Below are 17,350 nucleotides of genomic sequence, written 5' to 3'. Positions count from 1 at the left end.
AATAATAAAGATGTAGTCATTAAAGGGTATTCATAAAATAAGGGAGGATCTCGCTAAAAAAAAAAATAAATAAAAATAATACAAAAAATTGCAGTCCTCCAATCTTATTTATTTATTTTTTTAATATAAGAAAATACCAAGATTCTGAGATGGGCGATTTAGTAAAATTCACAGTCCTACCTAATAGTATCATAATGCGTAGTATTTTGGCGCATATTTAATAAGGTTATTTTCTTAAATACGGGTGTACATTTATGTAACCCAAATAACGATCTTGACGAAGTCAAAATGCGTCAACAAATCACGTGTGCATTGGTTGTGACGTGGTTCGAGACGACGTTGCAATTTTGTATAAAATAAATAATGATAAAAGCGGTTTTAAAAGTTAAATTTGCATATAAGTTCTTAATTGTTTAAAAATCAGATAAATGAGCCAAATATGACAATTGAGCGACCGTGCTAAAACCACGGAATTCGGGAATGCCTAATACCTTCTCCCGGGTTAACAGAATTCCTTATCCGGATTTCTGGTTCGCGAACTGTAATACAGAGTCATTCTTTTCCTCGATTCGGGATTAAAATTGGTGACTTGGGACACCTAAATCTCCCAAGTGGCGACTCTGAAATAAATAAATAAATTCCGTTTCGATCGTCCATTAATTGGAAAAAACTCTCTTCACCCCCGCGGGGGCGGAAGAAGGAGGTGTGACAAATGCTGCCATAAATCCCAAGCCCATAGATTTAGATGGTTGAAAAGGACATATCTATCTATATAGAATAACACAAGCAAAACAATATTAGGCTGCCAAGTGGAACACCCATCATGGTAACGCATGTAACAAACTAAGACAACTATCCAAAAAAGTTGGAGTTTTTTTCTTCTACCTACAAATCAGCTAAATCAGCAAAAAAATCGAAATAATCAACCAATACTCACATCTTTGCCAATCCTCCCACGATTTTAGCTTTCTGGTATTTCCTCCCCTTAATTAACGTGGTTGTTATTAAAAACAAAACAACATGCATATTGGTTGTAAACAACATGTTTATAATACGGATTAATTGTATTTAATTATTTTACATTCTAATGTTATTTCAGAAGCTCACCTAACAGATGAAGAATTGAAAAATCGTTGTTTGCAAAAGCTTGAAACTTTTTTGAAAGGTTGTGGAAGAAGTTTTCTGGATTTCCAACAATGCCAAGGCCTGTTTATAATACGGAAGAAGTTGATAACAATAATAGATTAATACGGGATGAATTGCGTTATAATAAACGCGCTTTGGCAGAGGAACATCAACAATTAGTAAAGAATTTGACAGATGAGCAAAAGTCAGTTTATGAAAAAATAATAAGAGATGTGAATAAAGACAAAGGTGGGTTTTTCTTTTTATATGGTTTTGGAAGAACGGACAAGACTTTTATTTGGAGAACTCTAACTTCTGCCATAAGATCTAGAGGAGATATTGTCTTAACTGTTGCATCTAGCGGGATTGCATCTTTGTTGTTACCAGGTGGTCGAACAACTCATTCAAGATTTGTGATTCCTCTAAATGTAACTGAAGATTCAACATGTAATATAAAGCAAGGTACTCCTTTATCAAATTTAATTATTAAGGCAAAGTTGATTATCTGGGATGAGGCACCCATGATGCATAGATATTGTTTTGAAGCTCTTGATAAAACTTTAAGAGATATTCTTAGGTTTAAAGATGCATCCAATTTACACCGACCATTTGGAGGTAAAACAATTGTTCTTGGTGGTGACTTCAGACAAATATTACCTGTTATTCCAAAAGGTAGTAGGCAAGATATTGTTAATACTTCTCTCAATTCTTCTTATTTGTGGCCTCACTGTCAACTGTTAAAGTTAACAAAGAACATGAGATTGCAAGGTAATGAAATAGGGACACATCTAGATGAGTTGAGAGTTTTTTCAGATTGGATTTTGGCAATTGGCGATGGTATAGTTGGTACTTTTGTTGATGGCAATGAAAAAGTCCAAATACCAGATGATCTTTTGATAAAACAATCCGTTGATCCAACATCTGCAATTGTAGAAAGTATGTATCCGAATTTCAACAGTCGTTGCAATGATATAGGATACCTACAACAAAGAGCCTTTCTTACTCCAACTATTGATATGGTGGAATCAATCAACGAATATATGATTTCCCTTAATGAAAGTTCTGAGAAATCATATTTGAGTTCCGATACAATCTGCAACTCTGACAGTACTTATTCAGCACTGGAACATGTACACACTCCTGAATTCTTAAATACAATTAAATGTTCTGGAGTTCCAAATCATGCTCTTACGCTAAAGGTTAGTATTCCAGTAATGTTATTAAGAAATATTGATAAGTCAGCAGGATTATGTAATGGAACAAGGTTGATCATAACTAAACTTGGAAATCAAGTTATTGAAGCAAAGGTTTTAGCAGGACAGATGGCTGGACAGAAAGTGTTTATTCCAAGAATGACATTAACGCCATCTGATGCTAGAATTCCATTCAAGTTCCAGCGAAGATAATTTTCAATCATTGTATCTTTTGCTATGACAATCAACAAAAGCCAAGGACAGTCATTGTCTCACGTGGGATTATTTTAAAAAAAAAAAACAGTTTTTACACATGGACAATTATATGTTGCTCTTTCTCAAGTGACGAGTAGAAAGGGATTAAAAATATTGGTTTGTGATGACGATGGGGATATAACTACTGAAGCTACAAATATTGTATTTAAAGAAGTTTTTCGAAATTTAGTCTGACACTCGAAAGATAATCAATATCTTTTTTGAGCTTTAAGTACAACTTTTGTTATTGAGATTCATTAACCAAGTGCGACAATAGATGTTGACAACATATCTGAAGCATGTAATAGGTACGCTTTACTTTTCTGCTCTTTTCTTATATATTTCTCTATTTCTCTATTCTGTATATAAATTAACTTTTTTTAAAATATTACAAATATAGATATGTCATGATTTGCCATAATATGGATTAACAGACTTCTTACATCGCATTTTTGAAGAGGTAATGAATTCATATACGAATTTGGTTTTAATATGCTAATTCATCAACAGGACATTGTGAAATTTCATCAAATGTAATTGGATTAAATAAACTTATGGATGTTTCAGTGTACTGGTAATCGGTCTACTAATTTTTTAGTTTGAAATATAGTTAGTGTGATAAGCATCCACTTTTTTACAAATTAATCAGCTTTATTGTTGGTTCTCATAGCAGATGCATTGGAACGAAGGGAGTAACTTAGCGTCCAGTTGACTATCATGTTACTTGCAGTTCAAGAAGTGAATTTCTTTTGTGTTTCTGTGTGTGTGTGAGAGAGGAGAATAACTAGAAATATATTCAAGTTTTACGGCTTTGAACTGATTCACATAAATGAGAGTGAGTTGTGCAGATACCAATTAAATGGTTTTTGCAAACAGGTCGTTACATGGATTGCTTTGCCATCAGGCTCGGATAAGCTTTATTCAGGGAGTACGGACAAGATAGTAAGAGTGTGGGATTGCCAATCTGGACAGGTTCTCCCATTCATTTCCATTTCAGTTTTTGAAGTTATGAAACACGAAAACTGGTATAGGAAAAATGTCTTTGTCGCTTGAAATCTTGATACTGTATAAAATTCACTGGGAAAACTAGGAAAGAATGTTACTTGCACGTCTCTGCTTCTTTCCCTGCTAGCTGAACTAAGCACTTTTCTCTATTAATTCCTGTTAAAAAGCATGGGAGTCAAGGCTTTGCTTTTTATTGTTGAATTCATGGTGAAAATAAACAAGGAAAGAGATTAGTGCAGAATAGTAATGTTATCTTTTGGTTGCATCAGATCTTAATAGCACACACTGCCTCAAAGATAAGGAGTTCCAGTTTAGCATGTTACAAACATATAAATTTAAGCTACTTCCTTGCTGAAGGAAGAAGTAAAATGGAAAGAAAATATTGATTCAGTTTGACAATTTGTAGGAAAACAAGCTGTCAATGGAAAGTGTGAAAGTCTAAGCTACCCAGAGAGGGAAAAAATATTTTTGAAGCTGAATTTAAAGGAAAGACATCTTGGAACTTGTAATATATCATGTCTATGTGATACACAAGATTTCCATTTCAAGATAGTCAATAAATCTCTTCCCTCTGAAAACATTTGGATATGCTAATTGGAAACAATCAAGTTTCTTTCTATAATATATATAAATGAACTATCTGAATATGTATAAACCATATTAACACCATATATTCTATGTTCTTCGTCTTGGCATATTAATAAATACTGTGTATGATCGCTTATTCGTTTGAATATCCGAAATTGCAAAAATCTGTAGACACTTATTCACTAATTTTGGATGTGTATAATTGTTTTGTGACTTGGTAAGTATATGTCTAATTTCAGAAAAGCAGAGTTTGTGCAAATAGTTCGACGTCTAAGCTTTAGTTCTCGACAGCAACCACAAAATACAAGGGAGCGGCGATGCACAAATATGGACGATGGGAAGCTTATTTTTTCCACTTTCTTAGTGCAACAGAAGGGAGGCAATTACTAATTTTGAAGTGACCACATATGAAGGGGAATTTATGCGGTTTCATATGTTCAAAAATTATCGGGGTTCAATGATGATTTACTGATCGACGATTATAAGTTCCTTACGAGAAAAGAGCAAGACATTCCTCAAATTGTATGAGATATTAAGAACATTTTGGTTAATCAAACACTGTGTTGTGTTTGACAGTGTTGGATCAATAATGTTATAATATGTTTTACTCCCTTCCTGTTGCTCTTTTTCGTCTAAATGATCTGTAACCCCCTTTAGTTATTAAAGCTTAATGGCATTATAGTGCTATCATTTCCTGTTTGTTAAGAAAGTTTTGCTTCTTCAACAGTAAAAATTGTCATAACAGGCTGCTGTACTATTTTGGATATTAATCAAAATGACATTATCATTTTTGTTTCACCTGTAGCACAGTTCAAGGAACTCTTTGTTACGTCTTTTCCGTTTTACGTTAAGCGCAGTCTGACAAAATCTGCTTTGCTCAAAAATAGCATTTGGCAAGCTTGAGTGTGACAAGATACACGACAACTAACGAACCATATAGCAGACAACTAACAGACCATATTCACGCTTTGCTGCATGGAAGAAAGCATCGAAATCTCCAGTTGGTATAATATCTAGTAGCGAATCTGAGAAATTTTTCAACAGTGGATTTAAGAAATAAACACAGTCCATGTTTTCCAAAAATTCTGTCTCACGCATATCCCCCATGATCTCCCATTCTCACACAACACTCCTCACATCCCAACCATATCATTCACGTCCCCTTCCCAATCATCCCCACTTTCCCACTATAATAATCCCATCATCTATCTTCTATCTATATAAAGAACACAAATATAGAGGGGTCAGACGAAGAAAACATTAGAGAATAACGAAAAAGAGAGCTTTGTCCCATAATATTAGGTAACAATTATCTTTGCAAAGCCTTCTCAATTTGACTACACCATACTTCTCTATTTTACTACAGTATAGTGTATACAAATACTTTTTTACAAGCCTCTATCATCAACAAAAATCTGTTCAATAGACGGCTGTACAACTTGTGACAACTACGCCAGTTACGACTGAATTTAACATGGAAGAAGAGAAGAAACAAGGCAGAAAAATCGAATGGATATACAAAAGCAGAAACAGTCTAAATTTTCTCCCGATAACAACGGTATGAACTTTAATCCATTGTTTAGAGATTTGCGATTTGCATAATTGTTGCTTACATAGGGTCTCTTTGTTCAATGCTTACAAATACTTCATATTTCCTACTTTGTTTATTTTTCTCTGATTTTCCTTGGGCTAATTAACAAACCTCATTCTTTATTACAAGTGGAATGGCCATAGAGTGGAAGGAAAAGTTAGAATTAGCAGAAGAGTAATGGCAGCTGTAAATGCAGCGTCGACGTCGATGTTATAAAATTTAAAACAATCAAGCTTTTAACAGAATTTTCTTTTGTTATGTAGTGGTGAAGCAGCCTAGGAATGTACTTTTTTTACGCAGTTGAATATAGTTTATAATGTTCAGTTGCTGTGATATTTGCTATGCAATTGCTCTATCAATTTGCACTCTTTAACTTGAATTAGACTGCTATTGGAATTGCATTTGGCGTATACATAATTACTGGACTTTTGGGTATTACTCTTTCTTTTCACATAAACTTGTCTCATACAAGTTTCAAATTTCCAAAATAGTTACAACAGTTCCAACAATCAAAGCTGTGCAATTTCTCTTAATGTTCAGTTTTTTTACTTTCTTTTTTGATTATCATGGATATTGGATGACTTAAAAGCTCTATCAATGTTCAACGTAGACTTCCATACGTTATTAGTTAAGTTAATTTTATGTAATCTATTGGATTTTTTTTTTTTTTTTACAATATGGAGTCATATCCTTTTACAATTAATTGTGATATATGTTGTCACATTTATCGGTTTTAGCCATTCTTATTGTTTCCTTTGTCCTATTTCAGATAATAAACAAGGAGAACTTCCAATTACTACAACTGCGACTTCTCGAAGTCAAGGAACGAGACAACGTAGAAGGGTACGTCGTCGCAGCATTTATTCGTATAATGATTCTGACTCTAAGGCTGAAGTCATTAGGATTCTCCCAAGGCCAATACAAAATAAGTTAAGGGATCGAAGGGCTGAACGAAGGGAAAGAGAAAAGAAATTTAGAGAGCTTAGGGCTTCACTAGCTAAATATATTGAAAATTATAAGTTTACCCGAGATGCACTAATTGATGCTATTGACCAAAATAAACTATCTGATTGGAAAGCCTTAACAATATTACTAGATTCACCTGGACAACCTTTAGGTAGTATTTTAACTGATGTTTATCACGAGGTTTGGCCAAGTGAACCTTTTTGGGTTTATGTTCTTAAATTTGAAGCTGAGTGGGAGAACCGTTTGTACAACTATTTGTAATTTTTTTAATTAATGAAACTTTGTGATTTGTTTGCAACATTACCTGTCATTTTACTCTTCATTTTTTCTTAAGAGTATTACATAAAGAACATAAAGGAATAATAGTAACTTATTCCTTCAACTAATGCAATTTTAACGACATATCCAATGTGTTAAAAAGAGGATTAACATAAAGAGACAGATTAGTTTATGCTGTTTACTTGATTATATATACTCCTCATGTCAAGTAATAATTTACAATCTGTTTTGCTTATTTTCAAATCAAAATTTAATGAGGAATCTAGCTATATTTAGGTAGTTACAAATATTAATTCATCCAAAGTATACTTGCCGTAGAGTATTACTATACAATTAAGTGTTAAAATAAACGATGAATATTTTTGTTAGTACTGTAACTTTAAAGCCTTTGTTAGAAGGATATGAAACTTATGCTAGAAGGAAAGTGTTAAAAATATATTTGCACTTATCTGAGCTCTATAATTTGCTCCTCGTAAAATCGAAGTGTTTATATATGAATCGCATTTATTTTGCTAAGCCAAAAGTTTAAGCTTCAATAGTGCTCAATTGTCATAGTAAGTGCACTACTTTGAAGCTTTGAATAATTTTGGAAAATATGAAAAATGAGGCAAAAAGCTTTTTATTTATACTTTAGTTTTAGTGGTTTAACATTTCCATATTTTAGAGAAGTGCTTCGATCGAGGATAACGAAAAATTGTCGGTAGGGGTAAAGCTTATTTTTCTTTAAAAAAGTTGTTGGGAGTATTTTTTAGTAGTTACACTTTTTTTTTGGTTATATATTATTTTATACATATTTTTTCTACTGACTATTTCTCATTGGTATTAGTACTACTTGATGCTATTCTGTTGAGAGATTGTCATTGAGTGGGACTAGCATGGTAAGCTCGAGTGCAATAAGCTCGAGTGCTACGGTTTTATTGATTCTCTCAAGACTTGGTTGATGATTTGTCCACAAGAAAATCGAGAAATTATGCAATATTTTTTGGTTGATTATTACTTCATTTCTTAAGAAAATGGGAATACCCTATTTTGGATCTCAAGCATACTTTCAAGGATGACTTTTTCAAGCTATTTTTCGGTCATTATATTTGTCATTGCACATGTTTTATTTGGTACATGCAGGACATTCCTGCTTTGAAGGATGAAAAATGATCAAGATTAAAAAAACTATGCGGTTTGTGTTGGAAATGCTTAAAATAGAATTTTGTTCGACTTGGGCGCCTTGATGAAGCTTCGTTTGGGACTGGAACTGAAATTAGATTTAACTGAAATTTTGTTTTTGTCCATTCTAAGTCATGTACCTATCGTGCTTAAAGACCTATTTTTACCCTTTTAAGGCCTTAGTAAGGTTTTGCTGCTTTTTGGACTAAGACTCTTTATGGGGAACATAGGAATGCTCTTTTTTTTTTTTTTTATATTATTTATATTGAATTTCTTCTAAATTTCAGACAAGTTTTATACTTCACCTTTACATTAGTACATAAGATGAAAGTTCATCTATTTATTTTTTTAATTTTTTTTTGAATGCGATCAATAAATTTAGTCTATAATATACATCGGTTTCTATTATGCCTCATTGCACTATTTTTATTTGCAATGAGCCGCACATCGCGCGGGTACGTTTACTAGTTTAAAAGTAAACTAGTATGAGTTCTAAACCAGCTTTGGCCTTTTGCGATGTGTTGCTTGAACTACATGACTGGACTTTTTATTTTGGGTCAGGTAGTAAACTAGTATGAGTTCTAAACCAGCTTTGGCCTTTTGCGATGTGTTGCTTGAACTACATGACTGGACTTTTTATTTTGGGTCAGGTAGTGGTGTTCTTGAAATGAATCGGGTTTAAAAAAATAAAATGAGTTGATTTAATATGGTGCAGCCACATGGCATTCCATCTAAAATAAAAATATATTTGTTCCATGACGGTAGGGTTTGAAATGACCAAATAGTATAACGAAGAATATATTTAAACTATTTTTGATAGTACAAGGATATATTTAACCCTCTTCTGTTTTATATAATACTACTGGCACTCGTGAGTCGTTGGATTAAATCAACTTTGTCATCTCTTAATAATCATTTTTTATTTTGTAAAACTATTTATACAAAATGAAAAATGAAAAACAACAGTAAACTGCCGTTGCCAATTGCAAAGCATATTTTTGTCTTTAAGAGAAGTCATATTCTAGTTGTAGGGAAATCAATCTGCATAAAAAATGGACAGGTATTACCGAAAATTAAAATGGTGTTGGTAAAGTTGGAATAAGAGCTAATTCCATGTCAAACAAAGCTTATGCCTTCACAGACAGCAAAGGAAGCTGGATAACTGTACTTTTCACTGAAGAACGACTCCGTCATGTGGGAGAACCATGTTCATGCACTATCTACGCATGACCCGATGACGGTCCCTTTTCCGAAAGCGTTCAAGCATGAATTGATCTGTTGCAGCTTGCCTTTTGACGCCTACATCTGAACTTGAATCAAGGGGTTTGGATTCTGGATTTCCAGTATCTTTAGTCTTATCCTTGTACAAATCAGGATGTTCTGTTAAAAACACATTTTGCATCATTAGTGATAAAGGAAACTATGAGGAATAAAAAACAAGCATTTATAAAGTTGCAAGCAATTCCAAGGCTAACCTTGGCCCAAAGGAAAAAATTAAACCCAATATACGAGTTTATAGTGCAAAGACCAGATACTCTTCAAATGATTTATTGGTCGATGGGTATCAAGATTTGAAAAGCTGACATAAATAGTGGGGAAGATGACAGAAAATATTAGATATCATCTTCTCCCCAGAAGCATGAGATTTGTAGGCTCTAACAATGGCATTGAGGTCAAATATGTCATCAACCCCAGTAGCATGAAGGTAAAATTCAACAGAAATGTGTATCATAGGGTGACGGTCGGTCTTGAATTAGATAACATTGATGGTATTTGTGGTATCCTGTAACAGGCGCCAACATATGTTACGGCATGCAGTGGTTCTCATAGACTGGAACTCTGGAAGTCATGGAACTAGGACATGGAACAACAGTAAGGTTTTTACAATGAAGTCAGTTTATTCCTCTCTCTCAGGAAACAGTCAGGTGGGCGACAACTGACCTTGGAAGCAGATCTGGAATCAAGGCTCCTTTCAAAATAGTTTGTTTTGTCTGGTTGATGGCTAGGTGTGCTTGCTTAACCCAGGAAAACATAAAGAATAGAGGAGTTCAGATGAGTTCCAGGAGCTAATTATGCTATGCAGAGTCAGAGAATAATAGCCATTTTTTTTTTTTGTATTTTTGTATTTTGAAGTCTCTACACAGCTGCGGCTACTATTTCTCGGCAAGGTTGGACTCAGGTGGACTACGCCAAAGTTCATAGTTGAGCTTTTGAGGTGCTGACATATTCTGGGAGACAATGTAAGACAGGAATTAGTGGAACTTGATCCCAGCTTGCATTTGGTGGATAGTCTGGAAGAAAGGAATGATATGTGCTTTGAAGATAGATGCAGCTCCATTCAGAGGATAAAGATGAATTGTACACTGCTTTTTCACTTTTGGTGCAAAGAAAATTATGTAAATAATGATGAATCCATACTAGACATCATAGACATCATGATGATGTAAAGAAGAACAAGGACATGTTTTTGCACTCTTAAGGAATCTGTAAATTGGCTAAGAGCATAGCCTTTGTGCTGATGATTTGTACAACTGTTAAGGTAAAAATGCATGGAACTAGGAAGTGAAGATAACTGTGAATACAATTATTCTCCCAAATTATTCAAAGGTTGTCCAATCTAGGTTTGACGTTTCATACAAAAGGAACTTTTATCATCAGACAACTCAGTAAGCTTGTCGGGAGAAGCAATCGCAACCTACCTCTCCGGAGTTTTTCAGCATAATCCTTGCCACGTTGGAAATAGTCTGCAGAGTAACTTGAGGGGATGCTAGATTCAGTTCTGGCTTTTCCCATGAGCCTCTTCTCCTGTAGGAGTTTTTTAGCAGCCTCTGTCTCCTCGATATTCTTCAATTTGTACCTTAGACCAGTAGATTATGAAAACGAAACATCAAAAAATTAGCTACAGAGCTCAACTTCCGAATTTGGCTGGTCCGTTCCATGCTCAAATGTTTCAAAATGAATAGAGTGAAATATGAGAGGTTTTTCACTGTTTAAAACAATATGCGAGAATATTTTCAAATTCATCTAGGGAAAACTTTTCTCCTAGCAAGCCTTTTTCTAAATAAAGGTTACTAGACATTTGATCAGTAACCAAAAACTGTATAAATAAAACCCATGTTTTTCACCATAAGAAAAACGCATACTCTATAGGGAGCTGTATTTCAGCTATTCCAGTAGTCCACTGGGTGGAGCTCTCCTCTGAATTCCTCCTTTTCACCTGAGAGGGGAAGAAAGGCCAGTTCATGAATACAGAAGTAAATAACAAAAGAAGAGCGCCGGATAGAGCGAAAAAACTATAGAGGATTCACAAAGCTGATCCCAACTAATTTGGGGTTGCAGCAAATTTCATTGATTGTTGATTGATTGAAGAGTGGCACAGAAAAACAGGAACTGCGGGGATAAACATGAGATTTAGCCTAATTCTAAAGAATTTAACACTCTTGATATAAAATTCCTTAAAAGGAAATAAAATACCAAAATGTGACGCGCTAAAACAACTGGAAAACTAACGACGAAAATTAACTCTACAACAAAACAACAACAACAACCCAATGGGATCCCACAAGTGGGGTCTGGGGAGAGGAGGAAAATTAACTCTAATTAACAATAATTCTGAACCCCAAATCCAAAAGGACTGCTAGAGGAGGCGCTATATTCAGATTGAACTATGCTAACTAGCAGTAAATTGCTACATCACAGTAACTCATTTCTGCCCCTTAGCTCCTGGATTTCCATAAATCTTCACATAGTTGTTACCAACAGTAACTGCTTTCACTTTTTATTTATATTCTTAAAATTAAGGTTTTTGCTGCTTCATAGCAGCCGTCTATGTAGCTCTTCTGTATCCAAGAGATGAAAACAGCAAAACGAACTTCTTGCTATTTGGACATCTCAATACATGCTGGTGGAGGTTTCCATGTCCGGAGAAAAGAAAGAAAGAGAAAGAGAAAAAAGAAAATGAAAAAATAAGAAATTTAAAGTAAAAGAAAGGAGGGCCCATTAAGTGTAATTAATTGAATAACTCCTATTAGAAAATGCCATTTGTACAATTTAACTGGTTTTTAACTTTCTTTTCTTTTGCTTCTCACACATGTATAGGAGGGTGGAAACACTTTCTTTTACACATCACCTCTTAGGGGGTATTAGTTATACTCTGAACAAGAATTGAGGGGTAAAAGGGAAGCTCACAAAGTTAGAGTGTGCATGTAACTTTTCAGGACAAGTTCAGGGTGCAATTTATGTATTTTCCCCTTCTTTAAAATTGATCCTTAGTCACTAGACAGCCTGGAAGAGTTGGAACCACATAGTTACATATTTTAGATCTATTGCCTCTACATAAAAAAAACAAGAGTATCGACAACAAACAAAAGGTGTGATACTCTGACAATGAGGATTCTGCTCTTTGTAATCAATAAAACCATTACTATTATCAAAAATAGAAAAATTGGGTAATGGTCTACCAAATATCAGCCTTCTGTGTGTGGCAACTATGTGACTACAGCAAAAGCCGGATTATTAAATCCAAATGGCAACATGATTGTAAATTTGTAACGGAAAACAAGGCATAAATGGAGTATACTAAAACTGCAATATTAAATAGTCGGATCCAGATGAATACATGAACATAAATAGAGATAAAATGAACCTAATAAAAATCAAAAGTGAAGCAAATATAGGTTCTATTGTATAGATAAAAGCAAATATAGTTATCTTAGGCAGTAACATAACTATACTAGGCCAACAAAAAGGCAGGAGAAAATCTGTTTTCTTTTTCTTTTTCTATTTCCTTTGCAATTTTGATGGGGCCAAGAATTATTAAAAATCTACTATACTCACTTTAAGATGCTCCGGAATTTTGTAAAGTTCATCCTCAGCATGTTTCACTTCATTTTCAACTTGATCAGCTACATCAACATTCTTGCCTCTTTTTTTGGCCAACTCTTGCTCAATGTATCTCACCCTGCCAAATTTTAATGCAGAAAAGGAAGAAAGCAGTAAACATATATTGCTAAAACATGTAGATGATCAAATTTTCAGGACCGATAAAAGGATTAGATTCCTCTAAAAACCTAGTTTAGAATGAATAATCTCTAGTAGATGTACAACATCCAAATACTCTTCTTGAACCTATTTTATTTTTGATAGATCTCCGCATACACATGTGATGCACATTACGTAAAAGAAACAGAAAATATAAAGATTGATATAATCAAGGGCAGTGGATCTAGAACGCTGGTCACTTAGTAATGTATTGGTGCAACTTTCTCTTTGGCAAGCCATCTCCAAGCAGCTGAGCATTCACCACTTTCTGTTGACATAACAACATCCAAATGATTGCTGAAACAGTAGCAAGAATGGGAAACCTTCTCCATTCCATAGGCCACACTTGGAACATATCTTCTTTGTTCTGATATTAGATTGGTAGCAAACCCAAAAACTGGAATAGTCAGAAACGTGTATTTGGCGTGACATATATGTGTGACAACTAACTAATTTACAGTAAGATTCTACCAATCCAGTACATGAGATCCTAATGCATTAATATTTTTTGTCTTCCTTGCTTCGATTCTGATCAGGCAGTATTGGGGAGACCTAAGAAGTATTGGGGAGAGGTGATCAGGCAGGACATGGTGCGACTGCAGATTTCCGAGGACATGGCCCTTGATAGGAAGGCCTGGAGGTCAAGCATTAGGGTTGTAGGATAGGGGTAGTTGAGCTTTCCTTACTTCATACCGGGGGTGAGGCGGGGTTGGATTAGGGTTGATCTTAGATGGCTTGCAGTTTATGTTGAACCCACACTATTCTTGCTGCTTATCTTAGCCCAGGCCTTAGACTCTGGTTACTGTTATTGCATGTCATTCATCTTTTGGTTTCTATGCTTCTGTTACTATTACGGTTTCTACTAGAGTTACTAATGAATTCTCTTGTCTTGTTTTTTTTTATTTCCGTCTTTCTGAGCCGAGGGTCTATCGGAAACAACCTCTCTGCCCTATCAGGGCAGGGGTAAGGTATGCGTATACATTACCCTCCCCAGACCCCACTATGTGGGATTTTACTGGGTAGTTGTTGTTGTTGTTGTTGCTTCGATTCTGACTGGTTTTAGAAGTCGAGTAATAGATTTCTTAATTGTTTGTTGAAAATCCTCCGAACAACAGGGAAACTAGAAGCTTATTAGGCTTATCTGTAGCTTCAATGCAAGCGAGAGGAGTGATGGTTTAACATCTAATTCTCTGCTCAAACCGGTTCTTTACACCCCGACACCATATAGTTATTTGAACGTTATTCTATGCTGAGCCTTATTGCCTTGGTGCATGAACTGATGATGCTGAGCCTCAAACAGGTTAAGCTCTATGCTGAGCAGTTTTAAGCTCTATGCTGAACACAACAGCAATTATATGATAAAGGAACTGCAAAATTAAGTGATATAATAATTGTTATTGTTCCCATCTTCAAGACAAAGCCTATGGGTTGAGACAAACTCCTTATTGCCTTGGTGCATGAACTGAACCGCAACCTAAGTAAGGCGAAGCACTTAACCTGTTTTGCACCTAACTTCATGGCTTAATCGAGGCTTTGACAACACTGATGATGCGCCAACTTTCGAAAGAAAAATGTTGTATCAGCATTCCATGCATTTAATCTCCTTTTGCTGTTGTATTAAAAGAAAAGTTGTTATGAATGAGAGGACTTAGTTCTGAATTACATATAATTGCTGCTTAAGTTGTTGGACTTGGTAGGCACATGACCAATATGTATCTTATTAGAACTTTTGAGATCTGCTTTGCGCTATTGCTGCTTTTTGCAACAATTGCTGAGTGGATTACCAGTGACCACACCTTCCAAGCATTAATGAGTGTAATGGAGAAGCTAGGATATCTCTCCCAAAATGTGATATTCTAAGAGGGTTTCGTCCACTAGCAAAAACAAAGGGAGTAAACAAAGGGGTTACGCAAAGGGCAGTGATCTGAAACACAGGTAAACTAGGGAGTCAATCTTCTTCCACTGTTCCGAGCAAAGATACGGCCTTTGCAGGGCGTTTATCAACGTCACTGCATAGATCACCAAAGCATGTATTTACTAATGATAAAACTCAAAAGTGGTACCTACTTTACCTTCAATTACACCTCTAATAATGTTGCACTCACCTGGTAGTAACCATGGCAAGGAATTTGAATAGCAAAAATATTAAGATATTTCCTGACATCTCTAGCCTAATAGTATCATTTTAGGCTCCATATGCAAAGGAGATGACAGATTCCAATTGATAAGCAAAAATAGTTCACCGCACTACCATATACTGCTTACAGAGATAGTTACTGCTATTAAGTCGTATTAAGATGAAGGCAACGGTTGTTTGGAAGAAATTAAAAAACTACAAAGAGGAAACAATCAATCTAATGCAACGCCATAGGCAGAGGTGGATCCAAGATTTTACTTAATGGGTTTAACCTTTAAAATTCTTAGCCTAAACTCGCTATACTTTTAAAATTCGGGATATTTACACAAATAGCCGGGCAGATTCACTGTCTACTTTTCTTAACTAGTATACGTAGATCATATACTAATTATACACATACTGATTATACAAGATTATATATATATATATATATATATATATACATATATAACTAACATCGGCCAGCTATTTTTAGTTGGGTGGGTGGGCGGCTATTTAGCTTAATTCTTCTTAAAATTCTTAGCAGCAACATCAGCCACTGACCACAGGCATTCAACAACATTAGGGTAATTGATTACACGTGAAGGTTGAAAGATTCAGCAGCTATTTCAATGATAGACATTAAAGAGGGATGAGAATTACATGTTGGGGTCTTCTTCCAACACGGCAGTTTCCTGAGCAAAAGTATCTTGCAGTACCAACTCATCTTTCTCCACATCTCCTTCACCCTTATCGTTGACCTTCCTAACCAAACCACCTGCACTGTTATTACTAGCGCCGCCGCCACTGCCGCCTTGTGCAACTTGTGCTGTTGAGGAGGATACAGCTGGGATTCCTAGCTTCCTCTCTCTTTGTTTTTGAAGAAACTTCACTTCCTCTAAAGCCAACCTGCTTGGGCGCAACACCTTAAAATTGAAAAACCCTAAACTATATTGAAGTGAAAACCAAATGAAGAGTGAACAGAACTCACCTCCTTTCTTCCTCGTCGTCGGACACGTCGTTAATCTTAGTTGCTGAATCTTCTTCCCCGTCGTCCGCTATACTTCTCTTTCGGAAATTCCTCCGCTTCATGTCGCTTTTCTTTCGATTCGCATCTTCAACTGGAAAAATAGTTAAGCTGAGGAACACAACTGCCCGTGTGAGTACAGAGATTGGTGTTCTATTTTTTAAATTTATTTTTGATAATAAAATAGGGTTGTTAACGTAAATCCGAAAAATGTAACCAAACCGAAAACCAAAGCAAAACAAAAACAAAAAAAAATCAATACTTTTTGGTTTGGTTTGGTTTTAAAGTTTAAAAACCGATCAAATTTTGTTTGGTTTTAGTTTTAATCAAAAATAAACTAAACCAAACCGAATATAGGAGTAGCTATTTTAAATTTATTATTACACCTATATATGTGTATACTTTTATATAAAGTTTCAAAAATTTTATAGTAAATGTTAATCGTTTGCACTTTTAGTACAATTATTTACATTTTACATTCTAGTTTGATTGATAGTTTTCCTTTGTTAAGTGTAAGAATCTATTTCATGTTAAAAATAATATATTTTTAATTGAGTCCTTAAATTATTCATCACTATTTGATTCAATTATCATCAATATATCTTGGTAAATAATAGAATTCTCAAAGGGCAATTGATTTGATAGCGTTACGTTGAAAATGTGGTCGCCGAAATATGTGTTTGGTAGTGTATGTCTTATATTTAAGAAAAAAACGACAAATAACCGAAAAACCGACATAAACCGAATTGAGAAAAAACCGACTTAATTGGTTTGGTTTGGTTCTAATATTTGAAAAACCGACTTACTTGGTTTGGTTTCTTTTAAGGGAAAAACCGATCCAAACTGAACCATGAGCATCCCTACCTATAGATCTCACTTTTATTTGGGGTGAATTCGAGTGTGTTTGGATTGACTTATTTTAAGTGCTTATTGGCTATTAAGCACTTTTTTAGTTTGCGTGGTGTTTGACAACGATAAAAAGTGCTTAAAAGCACTTACTTTTA

At 34.8% G+C, this 17,350-nt stretch overlaps 2 protein-coding genes across 3 annotated transcripts; one reads left to right on the top strand and one right to left on the bottom strand.

Moving 5' to 3' along the window:
- The first annotated feature begins 1,120 nt into the window (after positions 1-1,120).
- On the top strand, positions 1,121-4,847 carry LOC104248268 (ATP-dependent DNA helicase pfh1-like). Of its 2 annotated transcripts, none has more exons than XR_716418.2 (3): positions 1,121-2,881; positions 3,450-3,545; positions 4,406-4,847. XR_716418.2 is itself a non-coding variant. In XM_070156492.1 (3 exons), the coding sequence occupies exons 1-3, from the start codon at positions 1,197-1,199 to the stop codon at positions 4,445-4,447; spliced, it is 1,266 nt and encodes a 421-aa protein (XP_070012593.1). In that variant the 5' UTR covers positions 1,121-1,196; the 3' UTR covers positions 4,448-4,847. The 2 variants fall into 2 exon arrangements, 1 of the variants encoding a protein (XP_070012593.1); XM_070156492.1 differs by having other exon boundaries at positions 1,121-2,324.
- A 4,269-nt stretch (positions 4,848-9,116) lies between these two features.
- LOC104248253 (protein COP1 SUPPRESSOR 2) lies at positions 9,117-16,500 on the bottom strand. Its single transcript, XM_009804484.2, has 6 exons — positions 16,311-16,500; positions 15,983-16,228; positions 13,000-13,123; positions 11,307-11,380; positions 10,863-11,020; positions 9,117-9,543 (listed from the first exon to the last, which is right to left on the bottom strand). Exons 1-6 carry the CDS (start codon positions 16,409-16,411, stop codon positions 9,380-9,382), a joined length of 867 nt encoding a protein of 288 aa, XP_009802786.2. The 5' UTR covers positions 16,412-16,500; the 3' UTR covers positions 9,117-9,379.
- Positions 16,501-17,350: the final 850 nt, after the last annotated feature.

This window comes from Nicotiana sylvestris, chromosome 9, assembly GCF_000393655.2.
Source record: "Nicotiana sylvestris chromosome 9, ASM39365v2, whole genome shotgun sequence".
NCBI lineage: Eukaryota > Viridiplantae > Streptophyta > Magnoliopsida > Solanales > Solanaceae > Nicotiana > Nicotiana sylvestris.
This window is presented reverse-complemented; position numbering and strand designations above follow the sequence as displayed.